The 16,461-nt window shown below is 39.5% G+C and overlaps 1 protein-coding gene across 4 annotated transcripts in view; it reads right to left on the reverse strand.

Annotated features, from left to right (window-relative positions):
* The window catches only part of EED (embryonic ectoderm development), a 35,635-nt gene extending 19,754 nt beyond the window's left edge, over window positions 1-15,881 (reverse strand). For 3 of the 4 annotated variants that reach the window (XM_021718839.1, XM_008071090.2, XM_021718831.1), the window contains exons 1-6: window positions 14,922-15,881; window positions 9,702-9,854; window positions 8,131-8,223; window positions 5,717-5,782; window positions 4,542-4,667; window positions 3,515-3,596 (exon numbers count right to left, since the gene is read on the reverse strand). In XM_021718839.1, coding sequence (XP_021574514.1) covers window positions 3,515-3,596; window positions 4,542-4,667; window positions 5,717-5,782; window positions 8,131-8,223; window positions 9,702-9,854; window positions 14,922-15,035 — 634 coding nt within the window. In that variant the 5' untranslated portion in view covers window positions 15,036-15,881. The remainder of the gene's footprint in view (window positions 1-3,514; window positions 3,597-4,541; window positions 4,668-5,716; window positions 5,783-8,130; window positions 8,224-9,701; window positions 9,855-14,921) is intronic. The other variant, XM_021718835.1, reaches the window with a different exon arrangement.
* Window positions 15,882-16,461: the final 580 nt, after the last annotated feature.

Consider the following 16,461-nt stretch of genomic DNA (forward strand, 5'->3'; position numbering starts at 1 on the left):
GGGAACCCCAACCAAAAAAAAAAAAAAAAAAAAAAAGAATTATATAGCCATAAATTGAAAAATCTTTTCTATTAAACTTTAGTAAAAAATGTAAAGCAAAAGAACTATCATGTAGAGACTAAAAAATAACAATGGTCATACAGTACATGAAAACTAACATATTTTTTTCTTTTTTTTGAGTTGGAGTCTTACTCTATCACCCAGGCTGGAGTGCAGTGACATGCTCACAGCCACCACAACCCCAACCTCCTGGGCTAAGGTGATCCTTCTACCTCAGCCTTGCAAGTAGCTGGAACTACAGGCACATGCCACCATGCCCAGCTAATTTTTTGATTTATTGTAGAGACGAGGTCTCGCCAAGTTGCCCAGGCTGGTCTCAAACCCCTGGGTGCAGGCAATCCTCTCACCTTGGCCTCCCAAAATGCTGGAATTATAGGCGTGAGCCACCACGCCCAGCCAGTAACATATTTCATAAGTAACACTGAAGCAGTAAAGCATGTGTCAAGGGTGGAAATTAAGGCTGCTGTAAAAATACAAGTTTTTGTGTGGAATGTCTTGGAGAGGAAGACACCAAAATACATACATATATATATATGCACGCTTGTATGTGTGTATGTGTCAGATACTTGTCTTTTTTATTAGAGCCATTCTAAGTAGTATCTCATTGTGGTTTTTATTTGTATTTCCCTGATGATTAATATTTGAACATATTTTCATGTTCTCAGTGGCCATTTGTGTATACTCTTTGAATAAATGCCTATTCAAAACTTTTGTCCTTTTTTTTTAACTGGACTTTTTGTTGAGCTATGAGTTCTTGATAGCCTATAATCCCAGCACTTTGGGAGGCAGAGGCAAGAGAATTGCCTAAGTCCAGGGGTTCGAGACCAGCCAGGGCAACTTGGTGAGACCTTGTCTCTACAACAAATGAAAAAATTAGCTGGGTATGGTGATTCGCACCTGTGGTTCTAGCTACTTGGAAGGCTGAGGCGGAAGGATCATCTGAGCCCAGCAGGCTGAGGTGGCCTTGAGCATGCCACTGCACTATAGCCTGGGTGAGAGAATGAGACTCCTACTTAAAAAAAAAAAAAAAGGTCATTGGTTCTTCTTAGAGATGGTGATTTTCAAACTTAAGCCTTGGTAGTTACAGAAAACTGACAAATATTTTCATGTAAGAGTTTTAATTTGAAGACATCCTTTAATTTGAGTTGACTATAGGGGAGATTACAGGTTTGACAAGCCTAAGAATAGAAATGCAAAAAGAAAAGGCAATCAAGAACAGAATGTAGAAATAAGAACAACCTGCCAGGCATGGTAGCTCACGCCTATAATCCCAGCACTCTGGGAGGTGGAGGCGAGAGGATTGTCTGAGTCCAGGGGTTCAAGACCAGCCTGAGCAACTGGGCCAGAACTCATCTCTAAAAAAAAAAAAGAAATAAGAACAACCTAACTCATTTCAGAGAGCTCAAAACTTAGTAAGATTGGTCTAAACCCCAAATAAATTTATGCCAATAAAGGCACAAAGGACAACAAAAGGCTTTCTCTTTATAGCAATTATTTTAAAGGGCTTATACTGGAGAACTCAGCATTTTATGAAATTCTTTAGGGTATCCTTGATAAAACAAAAGCTGTTTTTAAAAATAAACATGCAGGCCGGGTGTGGTGGCTCACACCTATAATCCCAGCATTTTGGGAGGCAGAGGTGAGAGAACTGCCTGAGCCCATGGATTCGAGACCTGCCTGGGTACAATAAATCAAAAAATTAGCCAGGCACAGTGGCACATGCCTGTAGTTCCAGCTACTTGGAAGGCTGAGGCGGAAGGATGGCCTAAGCCCAGCAGGTTGAGGCTGTGGTGGCCATGAGCATGCCACTGCACTTGAACCTGGGCAAAAGAGTGAGAACCTGACTCAAAAAAATTTAAATAAATAATAAATAAACAAGCAGTATGAATTTTCATATGCAGTATTTTTTAGTACATGATTGAACAGAATGATGGCAGCTAGCAAAATGATTTGCAAATCTATCTTTAAAACTTTTTTAAAAAGTCATAATTTTGTTGATATGCCGCTTAAAACTGACAAAACTTCACACAATTATTCAATTAAGTATAAAGTTCAGGCTGGGTACAGTGGCTCATGCCTGTAATCCCAAGACTTTGGGAGGCGGAGGCAAGAGGATTGCCAGAGCCCAGGGGTTCTAGACCAGCTTGGTCAACTTGGCAAGAACTTATCTCTACAATAAATCAAAAAAATTAGCCAGGCGTGGCTACACGTGCCTGTAGTTTCAGCTACTTGGAAGGCTGAGGTGAAGGACTGCCGGAGCCCTGCAGGCTGAGGCTGCAGTGGCTGTGAGTGGGCCACTGCACTGCAGCCTGAGCAACACAGTGAGACTCCAACTCAAAAAAAAAAAAGTATAAAGTTCAAACCATCACAATACAATATGATAAATAAGAAGGGCAGCCTATATTTAATCCACAATACCAATTATTTTATTTGAATATGACTTTAACAGACATAAGTGTATCTCATGGTCCCTTCCCCAATTCTTGGAGATGCTAATAGCCTGAGATTTTTCTACTAAAATGCAATGCTATAATTATTTTAATTTGGTTTTTTTTCCCTTAGAACAATTATCCCCATAGCTGGGTGTGGTGTCGTGTGCCTGAAGACCCAGCAACTCGGGAGGGTGAGGCAGGAGGATCACTGAGGCCTGGGAGCTTGAAGCTGCAGTGTGAGCTATCTTTGTGTCACTGTACTTTAGCCTGGGCAACATAGTGAGACTTGCACTCAAAAAAAAAAAAAAAAAAGTTTATTGGGAATAAAATATTTCAGTGGGGATATGCTTGCCACAGTAAACTCTGTGCATATTCAGATAGACAAAGGAAAGACATAGATTTTTAAAGAGAAAACTGTTTTGAAATCATTATCTTTGGCTACAAAGATCATTAAGGGTGATGCCAGCCGGACACAGTGGCTCACGCCTGTAATCCCAGCACTTTGGGAGGCCAAGGCAAGAGGATTGCCTGAGCCCAGGGGTTTGAGACCATTCTGGGCAACTTAGCAAGAGCTCATCTCTACAATACATTAAAAAAAAAAAAAAAAAAAAACCTAGCCAGGCATGGTGGCGCATGCCTGTAGTTCCAGCTACTTGGAAGGCTGAAGTGGAGGGATCACCTAAGCCCAGAAAGACAAGGGTGCCACTACACTCCAGCCTGGGCAACAGAGTGAGACTCCTACTCACAAAAAAAAAAAGGGGGGTGGGGTGGGTGGAGGTGATGCCTGTAAAGGTTTGGCCAAGGAACCTGCTGAGCAGATGTGCTCATAGAAATAATTTTTTGTGTGTAAGGCTGTGATGGCCATTGTGTAAGGCTGTGGTTTTTGCAGTCTTGTGATAATTTTTTTTATCAGGTATATAAGCATACAACTCTTCTCTTAATGGCTTTTCCCAACTCTTTTTGCCAAGTTTTTTTTTAACATTAGTAACTCCACAAACTAAAGAAACATCTGCTTTGCTTACCTTTACTTACTGACAGGAGAAGATTTGGATCTCTTGGGTGGAATTTCAGCTCATTGATAGCATTTCCATGGCCAACATAGTGCTACAATACATTTAAAACATTTCAAGTTTCACCTCAAAATCAATAAATACTCTTTCATAAATATTTAGAAAATGGAAAAATAGTTTCACTTAAAATAGTGACTCTCAATCTTGCCTGCATATGAAGATCACTCAAAAAACTTGAAGTAAAAAGAATTTAAAAAAAGATACTCAAGTCCCACCTCCAGATGCTTGATATGATTGGATTAGCAGGGGCTCGGGTGTTCCTAAATTCACAAATGATTCTAATGTGCCCCCCAAGGTTAAAAATATTCAATAAAACTGAGTGGTAAAACTTGTCTTCATAACAACTTCCTAGGCTTCATCCTTATGTTCATCACAAGATCTCTCTTGACTCTTCAACTCCCGTCCATCGCAGTTTGGGTGTCTTGAAAAATGGACTCGCTCTTCCGTTATTGTTCACTTAGAGCCTCTCAAAACAAGGCAAGGCAGAAGAGGGGAAATGATTTTTTTTTTTTTTTTTTGCGTCAGCGTCTCACTCTTTTGCACAGGTTGGAGTGCAGTGGCAGGCTCATGTGATCATTCCGCCTCAGTCTTCCAAGTAGCTGAAACCACAGGTATGTGCCACTATACCCAACTAATTTTTTTTTATTTATTGTAGAGATGAGGTCTTGTCATGTTGCCCAGGCTGACCTGGAAACCATAGGCTCAGGCAATCCTCTCACCTCTGCCTCCCAAAGTGCTGGGATTATAGGCATGAGCCACCACTCCCAGCTGGAAATGATTTTTAACACTGCAAATATTAAAACTTTCCCATTTATTCTTTAATTTACAGGCCAAGAGATTTATCTAAAGAAAGCAGTAAACAAAGTACAAATCAAATCAGAAATTTTACAGTCATTGATTCCATTAGTTTTAAATTTAACATAAGCTTTTATAGGCATGCATTCAAGAAGCAGATCTACAATTTAACCAGAAAACCCACCTTTATACACTGCATTGTTATAGGATTAATTATCCTAATTATGCCTCTAGATCCAGCTACAGCCAACAAAGGATGACTTGTATTGCTATCATAGGTCCATGCACAAGTGTAAAAGTTTTCATCAGCCTAAGAAATGCCACAGTTAAGAAATGTAATTTATTTTTGAGAAATAAACATGTTAATGATTACAACAGACAGAAACTTGTAAAGAACTGCTAAAGTCTTTAAAATAAAGATCTCATTTTTCTTCATGCAACCAAATATATACACTGGTGATTTTAGGTCTAAAAGTCATACCAAATGATCACACAAAACTGCAGTACTTCCAGTCAACATTATTTAGCTGTTTGTTCAAGTACTCAACTCTGTCACAATGCCAAAACAGCCACAGATAATATATTTAAAAAAAGGGCATGACTTATTTCCAATAAAACTTATTTACTAAAACAGGTTGCCAGCCTACAGGCAACCTTTGCTAACCTTTGCTCTATCCTGATCTGACTATGAGTATCAAAATAAAAATAAATTATTCTGCGTTCCACCTTTTTCTATGTGAGATCTTCCCAGTCAGCAACAGGTTTACTTCTTTCCATTTCTTCTACAGAAGTTTGAATGCCCTTGCCTTGTCTTGTTTGCTTGGTTTTTCAAATTGATCTAGAAGAAACATCTTTTCACCTAGTTTTTACTGCTCTAACCCCTTGGCTTTTCAAATTGTTCTTTTTCTTTATGAACCCATGTTTGGCAATACTGTATTTAGTAAACTGCATTTATTTTTTCCCCTCTAGGCTTTGTTGATCAAATACTTTGTTGATCAAATGACTACTAGTCACAGCTTCTGATCAACCTAAGTACATCGTAACTACAGTGAAATGATAAATTTTAGACAAGATAAAAGGAGGGTTTGGCTAGTATCTGTTAACATTTTGTTACTAGATTTCTAATGCTCCCATCTCCAGCCCTCTGAAGTCACACACCACATCCACCTCACAGTAGATTCCTAAGTATCAGGAAAACTAAATATCAGGATTCTCTTAGGTGATAGGGATAGTAAAGAAATAGCACTGATTAAAGTTAAGAAAGGACAATAACTTTAGATAATTAATTAACTTAGCAAAGTATTGATGTCCAAAATAAATTTCTGTGTCCAAAGATATTAAAAACTTGGGAAAGGATACATCAGCATCCACATAAGACTGCAACAACCGAATTTCTCCTTGTGAATGACATTCATATAAGGTAACCTGATGAAAATGAAAATACAGCAAATTTCATCTATACAGGAGAGTACTGAAACATACTTGGACTTTTAAATATATTCCAGTCACAATTATTTCTTCAATATATTACAGAAGCTATTACCTTAAAATCAAGCTTAAGGAAGTAAATATAAAGCCCAATGTTTTGCATAATATCCAGAGTGTACTAAATACTGTAGTAATAATAGTTTCTATTTCCAATCTTTTAAACCTATATTTCATCCCTATAATCACACCAACTCTTCCAAGTGAATAATGAAAACCCCAAATTGTGTTTTATCATCCTTTAACTACATTCATAATAAAAAAAGGTCTTAAATTCAAATTGAATTTATATATTTTAAAAGTCTACAATTTGCCGAGCTCAATGGCTCATGCCTATAATCCCAGCACTTTGGGAGGCTGAGGTGAGATGACTGCCTGAGCCCAGGGGTTCGAGACCAGCTTGAGCAACTCGGCAAGACCTCATCTTCAGAATAAATAAAAAAACCAGCCAGGTGTGGTGGCGTGTGCCTATAGTCCAGCTACTTGGAAGGCTGAGGTGGAAGAATCACCTGAGTCCAGCAGGTCAAGGCTGCAGTGGCTGGAAGTGTGCTACAGCCCTCTAGCCTGGGCAACAGAGTAAGACTCCAACTCAAAAAAAAAAAAAAAAAAGGCTACAATTTGCCTAATAATGAATTATTTTTGATAGTTCAGCTTCCGCCTCAGCCTTCCAAGTAGCTGGAACTACAGGCACGCACCACTGTGCCTGGCTAATTTTTTGATTTATTGTAGAGATGAGTTTTCACCAAGTTGCCCAGGCTGGTCTCAAACTAGTCTCAAGTTGCCATGCACGGTAGCCCTTTTGATCTGTCACATTCTAAAATTAAAAATGTATACACTATCCACAATTTTGTAACACTAAAATTTTATACATTTCTTCCCATTTTACTCATAGCTAAGGACAGAGAAGTGACTTTCAGATGTCATCAGCCCATTTCCAATTAGTCTGTTTCCTCTATATTTCTTTTTTTGAATACACCAATCTATTCTTATGCTATGCCTCTTAATTCCCAGTACTGTTTTAACTGATAACCAGAATGTTAGTTTAATAAAAACTTAAGGGGACAATTTTTCTCTGAGGTAATTTCAACTTTAGTAGAAAACTCTTGAAGACTCCCTGGAAAGCACTAGGGAATCTCCCCATTCTCCACTCATTTAGAAGTGAATAGAATGAATAAATAAGTCTTTGCAATCCACATGTTCAGCTCCCAGTTTAACCCAAAAGTTAACCAGCATAGTACTCTCAGTTCAAAATACTTTTGCCAGGTCAGACATGGTGGCTCACGCCTATAATCCCAGCACTTTGAAAACTCATCTCTACAATAAATCAAAAAATTAGCTAGGCACAGTGGTGCGTGCCTGTAGTTCCAGCTACTTGGAAGGCTGAGGTGAAAGGATCACCTGAGCCCAGCAGGTTGAGGCTGCAGTGGCCGAGAGCTTGCCACTGCCCTCCTGCCTGTGAGACAGAGTAAAACTCAGACTCCAAAAACAAACAAACAAACAAAATACTTTTGCCTTCCTTAGAAGCAAAATCAAATGTTTACTGCAAATAATTAAAACACTTTCAATAACTATTCTTTAAAACCACTGGATAAACTGGGTGTGGTGGCTCATGCCTGTAATCCCTGCACTTTGGGAAGTGGAGGTGAGATAATTATCTGAGCCTAGGGGTTTGAGACCAGTCTGGGCAACACGGCAAGACTTCATCTCTACAATAAATCAAAAAATTAGCTGGGCGTGGTGGTACACACATGTGGCTCCAACTACTTGAAAGGCTGAGGTGGAAGGATCATCTGAGCCAAGCAGATCGAGGTTGCAGTGGCCATAAGCATGCCACTGTGTTACAGCCTGGGGAACAAAGTGAGACTCACAAAAAATTTTTAAAAACAAAAATAAAAGAACCAATAAATCCTCTGATGGAATTATGCTTTCATTTATAGAGCCATTAATTACACTATTTTTTACAAAACCACGGACCGCTTATCCCATTTGAATGACAACTAAGATCACTGCAAAAAGAGGAAAGTCATTCTTTCATCCACTCAAAATATTTATGAAGAGAAACATGAGCATAAACCTGTTTCATGAAAATTGGGAGTAATATATTAAATGAAGATGTATTTTCAGTTATGAATACTAGTTTTGACAATTTTTCTAGAAAGTTTCACTCATACATAAAAGAATCATATTGTTAAACTTACACAAAGTTTACTCTGAAATCACTCCATCTCAATATTATATCAACTTGAGACCTGACAATCCAAACATCAAAGAGACCCCTCAATACTCACTCTGTTGCTTCCTACAGTTGCAAACACTAGTGGATCTCCTTCTTTACTGTGCCAGTTAAACTGAACTCCAAACAATGGCTGGTTATGATCTTCCTATAAAATAATCAAGAAATAAGAATTAACGTATCTTATAAACCAATAAATAGTAGTAAACTAACCTTACTCCTTCTAATATTTTTCCAAAATGCAATCCACTATTTTGTGTATCATATATAAACTGACTTTTGACATTAAAACTAAAAAATATTTTCAGACAGTAAAACTAAAAGAAAAATTAAAATTAAATTAGTCTAGTTCCACATTTTAAAATATTGTGTATGCAGGTTGAGGCTGCAGTGGCTGTGAGTATGCCACAGCCCTCCAGCCTGGGCAACAGAGAGACTCTGACTCAATCAATCAATCAAATATCATTTTCAACAGTTTTATAACAATCGAAGGCTTAGGCTGGGCACAGTGGCTCATGTCTGTAATCCCAGCACTTTGGGAAGCAAAGGCAAAAAGACTCCTGAACCCAGGGGTTTGAGACCAGCCTGGGCAACTTGGCAAGAGACTTCATCTCTGTAGTAAATTTAAAAATTAGCCAGGCATGGTGGTGCATGCCTGTAGTTCCAGCTACTAGGAAGGCTGAGGTGGAAGGATCACCTGAGCCCAGCAGGTCCAGGCTGCAGTGGCAGTGAGTGTGCCATTGCACTCCAGCCTGGGTGACAGAGTGAGACTCGGACTAAAACCAAAAAAAAACACAAAGCAATCAAAGACTCAAATCACAGGCTAGGTAACAACTACCTACCTATGAAAATACTTTAATATTTTCCTTTTAGGCTGGGCGCGGTGGCTCGCGCCTATAATCCCAGCACTCTGGGAGGCCAAGATGAGAGGATTGCCTGAGCTCACTGGTTCGAGACCAACATAGGCAACTTGGTGAGACCCCATCTCTACAATAAATCAAAAACTAGCCAGGTGTGGTACTGTGTGTGCCTGTAGTTCCAGCTACTTGGAAGGCTGAGGCAGAGGGATCACCTGAGCCCAGCAAGTGTAGGCTGCAGTGGACGTGAGCCTGCTACCAGTATGGGCACAGAGGGAGACTCCTACTCAAAAACACAAAACAAAAAAAAGCAGGGGGGAACAGAAGTTAAACTAAAAAATCTGTACAAAGTAATAAGACATGTATTTCAATTTATACAGACTCAAAGTTAACAGGCCAGTCACATTTAGATCTTTTTAATAATTGGTGCCAGTAGTGGCTCATGTTTTTGAAGTCTTACCAAAATATGAAGAGTAATATTTTGTAATATTTCTCCAAAATCTTTTTTTAAATACAAACAAAGCAAAAACAGGCTGCAACTACTCCGTGTCACTTGTTTTAAAACAAACAAAAAACCAAAACCAAATCCTAAACATGGGATGGACCATAATAAATATGCAATCTTAACTACCCAAAAAAACCCCTTCAAAACACTGTAACCTAAAATATTTAAAACCTGACAGAGTATCTTGAGTACAGAATGTGTGCCATTGAGAAATAAATATGAAGTGTAGCATTCAGTCCATAGGATGCATCTTTGTGCACATACCTTGAGACTATTTACACATTTGAAGGAATATTTGCATTTCTTTGACTTCCATTTCCCCTTCCCCCAACTTTTTCGACCAGGTGCATTTGGCGTGTTTGTAGGTGTATCAGGGCGTTCAGTGTTTGTACCACTTTCTATACTGACAGCATCATCCTGTAAGCAGTAAATTAAGAAAATTACATGAAACAGTAATACTATATTTAGCAGTAAGTAATTTTGTCCTGGGAAATGCTGACTGACCTAAAAGAATTTGTCCAAGAAATGAAAAAAATGTGTTCTTCCCTCTAAATAAGGATAAAAAGCAATTCAGCTACACATTAGACTTTTTATAGACATATTTCAGCAAAAAATGAAAACAAAATACCAATCAGAATGATAATGGAAGAGGATTTTCTTTAATAAGATACTAGTCTGTGCCAGTTACTTTAATACAGTAGAACATTTAAACTTTATAGCTCTTCAAAGAAGGCACTGTTAGGTAAGAAGGTGTTGTTAAAATAACTGGACATAGCAGTAAGGGATGCTGCAATCAAACCCAAAACTAATGTCTTCAAATTCATTTGACTGCTGCTCAGTCTGCAGCATGGGGGGTTGGCAGCCGTTTGAGATACGTAGCTTTAACAAATCCTGTTGTGCAAATTCCACTTGTCCATAACACAACCCATTCAGAATATTTTTTAAAGTCCTATATATTCTATGCTATCTACAAGTGAAAATTTCCTCATAGTTCTAAAGTAATAATACTCATATATTTGGACCCCAGAGACTCTAGTTAATCTTTCCAAATATAGAAAAGACTGCAAGAAACCTTGAAAATTCTAATTTATTATACCTCTAGTCCAGAAGACATATTAATAGCCTTCTAATCTCAGAAGAGGATTTCACTACCTCCTTTGATTAGAGATTCCAATGTCTTCTCTGGAATAAAAAGATTTATTTAAATCTATTACCTTGGGGCAGTAGTTCTAAAATTCATTCCAGAGGAAACCTTTTTTTCCATGAAATGCCTATTAACATCTGTTAGAACACAGTCTAGGAAACATTGCTTTAGGGGCTATTTCTAAATTATTGCTTCCTAAAGCTGGTTTTATGATATTACAGAAGGTTTAAAATTAACTGGAGTGTCAAAAGGTATATAAAAAGCCATATTAATTCACTTAAAAATAATATTCCATTATACAGTCTTGAGTGTTTTCAAAATTTCAAATGGCTCCAAATGAAATGCTTTTTTAAAAAAAATACACTACATGGAATATGCTAGCATAAAAAAATGAAGTGGTAGGTGGCAAGCAGTAGGTATCCAACAAATATTTGAATTATAATTTAATGTTAATGTAAAAAATAGTGATATTTTAATCTCTCCCTATTTCTCCCCACCTTTCAATTGCATTCATATATAAAATTGAATGTAGAGAACAATTCTGTGCATCAATGGAAAGATGCATTATCTATAGTACACCCTTCCTGATTATGAGATTATAGCCCTCTTCAATGTCTTTGAGCTATCTTACAACTCTTTATATTAATAGGTAACTGATAGACACACAGCAAATTTTATCTCCATGGTGGAGGTTCAAAATGTCTGCTTTTCCACTCAGTGAAAAAAAGATTTTTGTCTCCATTTGTTATTCCCTCTATTTCCTTTACTCAATATAAATCTGTACTGTTTTGACTTCTCTGGTTAACCAGTTACTATAAAACATTTGCCTGGTTCCCTCATGAAAAAAATAAATTTTTTAGCATGTATTCACTTACCTTGTTTCTGAAAAGTTACCTTTTAACACTAGAGAAATGAAATTTTAAAACTCTTAGATATTTATATACCAGCTTCTTTCCATTCAGGCTAAAGACTGAGCTGCCAATCAAGAGGCCACACAAAACTGTCAATAATAGGGCACACAGCATATTTTACTGACGACTTAATTTACCCACCTCCTGCAAAGGCAAATCAAGATGAAATCAAATGGATATGTAATACATTCACAATGCTTCCATTTTATCTTTAAATCAAAATCAAATCTTTGCTTAATGTCTAATATGTGTTCAGGCTGATTTCTCCCTATCCCTTCCTCAAAGTACAGAATGATACTGTGCAACAGACAAGGCACTATCACCTTCACTTGCCCAACAAGGAAACAGACATAAGATGGTAATTTGCCTCTTAACCTTGCCACAGGTTATTTAAGCAAAAAGACAATTCTCCAGATTCTGCACTCTGATTTTATTATCAAAGCAGTCAACAGTACTATTTCAGAAGCTAACTACTCAGCACTCTTATGATCTCAAAAAGTTCAAAAAAATGGCAGATAACATATATGATGAGTTTAAAATGTCTTCATAGTTCTTTGACTCACTTTAACAGTAGTAACTGCTCAGGTTACCTTAACTGCAACTCAAAAACTACAACTCTTCTCCATATGCCTTTGGACTTCTTTTGTCTTTATTCAGCTCCCTCGAGTAAAACTACTGCCCTTATTAGTTTTTTCTGAACTCATTTTTACACAATGTCCTCTACTTCCTTTCCTTACTGGCTCCCCTAATCTATGACCTAGAACAGGGGTACTTAGATGGAATTCAGTGAGCCTTTAAACTCAAATGGGAAAAAATAATTGCATCTTAATTTTCACCACCTTCAACTGAAATTCAGCACTTCCTTATATTATCATGCAGGTAACACATGCTAATGTCACCGCAGTTGTGACTTTGTCACCAACGGATTTAGGTATTTTTATTTTATAATATTAATTGTTACAGATCTTGAAAAACTGTTTATGCCCATCACTATTATAAAACTCATTGCAGATGTTGTTACTTAAAGTGCCAATAAAATACATAAATTTGTTTTAAAAATATTTTATAACATGTACAATTCTATAATTAATTTTGTTTGTAACCTTATCTGCTTTATTTTTAATTTTAATTTTTTTATGAGGTCTCACTATTACACAGTCTGGTCTTGAACTTCTGGGTTCAAGTGATCCTCCTGCCTCAGCCTCCCCTTATGTACATTTTTAAATGTTATTTGGAGAAGACTTCACAGGACTCATTAAGGATTCCAAGGTGCACATGGGTGTGCACACACACACAAAAGTTAAGTCTATCCAAATGGAGGAATCAAAACAAAGCTTCATCCAATCATTTGGTTTTGAATAGCATTAAAATTGCACCGAAGAACATATTCCCCTTTAAGGGTCTGCAAAAAGAAAATAAGTTTTCATTTATTTTGTCTCCTGAAATTTCCCTCATTCTAAACAGGTTTGACATTTTCATTATATTCTGTCTGATTATTAAGTATGTGGAAGGGCCAAAACCATTATTCTGTGAAATTACAAATAAGTAATTATTATAAATAACTAACATTTGTATAGTACAGAGTATGGGGCATACACTCTTCTAAGCACTTTACCTATATTAACTCATTTAATCTTCACAAATACTCCATAAGGTAAATGACACAATCCTCACTGACAATAGGTAAAGTACCTTGCTCAAGGTTAAATTAGTAGAGTAGGAATTCTAACCTCACATTTGGACCCAGCGTTTGGGCTCTTCTTACCCTAATCTGCCTAGAGAAATTTAAGAAAATGCAGAAAGAAAATTAAGTCTCCAAAGACTGGGAAGAAGAGAGTCAAAAATGTTAGATGCCAACATATAGTGAGATTGTGGTGCACAACAGGAAAAAAGAAAAGAAAGTAACATTTAACACCCAAGCTGTCCAGAAATTCTAGGTCCAAGATCTCACAATCTTTCTTCTCTTGGCAAAAAGAATCCTTCCCCATCTCTTCAGTGAAAATCCTGGTCATGACACAATGCTATATATGTCTCAGTCAGGGTTTCCGATGTAGAATTTGGGAATCGAGCATGCAGGATGTACCATTTAATCCTAAAACAAGCCAAACTGAGAAAACGAAAAACTTATACTACCCTTCTGAAACTTTTTTTTTTTTTTATTCAGAGTCTCACTCTGTGGCCCAGGCTGGAGGGCAATGGCAGGCTCAGGGCCACCGCAGCCTCGGCTCTCTGGACTCAGACAATCTTTCCACCTCAGCCTTCCAAGTAGCTGGAACTACAGGCGCATGCTACCACGCCCGGCTAATTTTTTTTACTTATTGTAGAGATGAGATCTCACCAAGTTGCCCAGGCTGGTCTCGAACGCCTGGGCTCGGGTAATCCTCTCGCCTCGGCCTCCCAAAGTGCTAGAATTACAGGCATAAGCCACCGCGCCTGGTCTATTTCTGAAACATTTTAAAGATTTTAGAAAGATATTTAGAAGTTATTACCCTATATCATGAGAAGTGAGTTCATGTTTTGGAGTAGTATTTTCGAATAAATTGTCAAGATATTTCGCTGACCTTATTAGATATCAACCTGAAACTGAAAAGTTATTCCTGTCAATTAGGCTATTAATAGCGAGTCACTTAAACACAGTTGATTTAACTGTTGGAATAAATGCCCAAGTCAGAGCTTTAGAAAAAAAAAAAAAAAGGATTCTAAAACATCTGACGCCTGCGGATGCCATGAGCCCACACTTAAATACGTCTGCCTTTATCAGTGTTGTCTAAACTCTTCCAGGTCGTCTTCTTTCTCTTAAGTAAAGACTTTCCGAGGAGAAACGGCCCCTCTCATTCCTTCCTCAAAAGGGATTTCAAAGAAGACCCTCTCAATTTTGTTCCTCCTATAGAAAAGGTGACGCTCAGTCACACCCAGGACAGGACAGAAGCAGACACAAACCCCTTTAATAAAGTCTCCCAACCCCCCTAAATCGGAGGTCTAGCTTTCCATCCTGAAGATTTCTCTGGGGTCTAAGAGTGGCACAATCCCCAAACTCCTTTAATAGGGTCCCTCAAGACTGTGTGCCTCCCTCCTTACAACTTTCTCAGAAAATCTAACATTAAACTACTGGAATCACAGGTCCGCACTCTCTCCTGAATCCCCCGAGGCCCACACACTCCCCCATCACAGGCAAAAGGGCTGCAGGGCAGCACTCCTAGACCACGGATCACTTAAACCCCTCTCCTTGCCAAGTTCCTGCTCGCTCTCGGCCCCAGCTCAAAACCCCCAGAGACGAGTTCGACTCTCTCCAGCACGCCCGCGTTTTCCCGAACACGGGGTGACACCTCTCCCTCCCCCACGGCCGCCCGCCCGCCCCCGCGCCCACAGTTTTAAAAGAATCTTAAACTTTCACTCCAGAGTCTCCCGACGGCTAGGGGCTTCACTCACATTCTCGTCTCCAGAGAGGTCCGGGTTGCTGTTCTCGTCGCTGCTCAGCTTCTGCTTCTTGGCCGCAGGCATGTCTGTTCCCGCCGGCGCAGTCGACACTTCCCTCTCGGACATATTCCTCCGCCTCCCTCCAGGTTCCTGCCGCCTCGGGCGGGGCCTCCGCCACACCGCCGTCAAGCAAGCCCGGCCAGAGCTTGCCGCAAAGTTGCCACTGCCGCCGCCACCTCCACCGCCCCCCCCGCTGTCGCAAATCGCGCCCAGCCGCCGAGGCGGGCGTGCGTGCGACCCCGCCACACTGCTGAAAAAGGGGCGCGCGCGCGCGCCCTCCCGCGCGGCTTCCTGGCTCCTTCCCTTCCCCTACTCCCGTCTTGCCCTTTTCCCGCCGCCCTCCCGGCAGTTTGCACGATGCAAGATCCGTTGGCTTAAGAGGGCAGTATTTCTTATGTCTCCCTTCCCCACCACCTCAAAAAGAAGAGGCGGAACTCGAAGTGATGCTCCCTCACCCCCTTCTTCCTTCCAAAGACGTTTCAGCCGCAATTGGCCCGATCCTTCGATCTCCTACCAGCTGCTAGGGAGCGAAAGTCGGTGGAATGGGCTAGACCACCAATGTCCACGGGAACGGGGGAACGTACTAGAAGTCGCCTCTTGCTTTAGCTGTGTCTGTTTAGTGTTCTTAATTCTAAACTCGGAGGACAATACTTTCACATTACGGACGGAACTATCCATAAATTAATTTATTGCTTGTATAGAAATTTAAAAACTGCAGACTGCTTCCCACACGCCTCCCCCATCTAGCAAATGGAAAGTCCCCAGTAGGAGGTGCGCATGCGCCGAGGCGTATTCTTGCGCTGGGTTTGTCGGGCCCCGCCTCCTCCAAGCCCCGCCCCACTTCTGATTCTTGTTTGCTGAGCCAGGTAGTTCTCTACCGGGTTTCCGTAGCCCGGGAGGGATTTCAAAGCGCTCTCAGGTTATAATCCCGGCAGGCACCATAAATTCTTGTCGAACATTTATTATGTTGACTGTTTACTTCAATGAGTGCTTATCCTTAACCAGTTGGTGCTAATACTGGTTAAGGTTTAAGTAGAAATACCCTAAAATTATGGTGATTCTGGACTGCATTGACTTTCAGCCAAAGCGCTCTTTTTATCTGATGAAAGATCGTCGAAGCCATGAAATGCTCCATGGCCTGTAAATCGGTGGTCATCTCCCACTGTGTGTGAGACTTAACCGACGGACAATTGGTACGTCAGATACAATGGAATTTTAGGAGAAAGCAACACAATTGTTACAGTTGGCCAAAATACTTGGTTTTTTTGTTGTTTTTTTACCCTATTTGTGTTCTTGACTAGGTGCCAAATGCACTGGTGAGCTTTGTGGATTTGTTAGATGGGTCATTAAGCCATATAACTATATGAGCAGCAGGAAAAGGAGAAGGACAAAAAATAAAATACAGTGTCCCTTCCTTTATAAAACATAGTTGTGACTAGTTGTCTTTCTGGGCTTCAGTCCTCATCTGTAAAAATGAAGAGATAGGAAAGGA

Source organism: Carlito syrichta, unplaced genomic scaffold (genome assembly GCF_000164805.1).
Source record: "Carlito syrichta isolate Samal-C Ts95f unplaced genomic scaffold, Tarsius_syrichta-2.0.1 Scaffold112660, whole genome shotgun sequence".
Taxonomy (NCBI): Eukaryota; Metazoa; Chordata; class Mammalia; order Primates; family Tarsiidae; genus Carlito; species Carlito syrichta.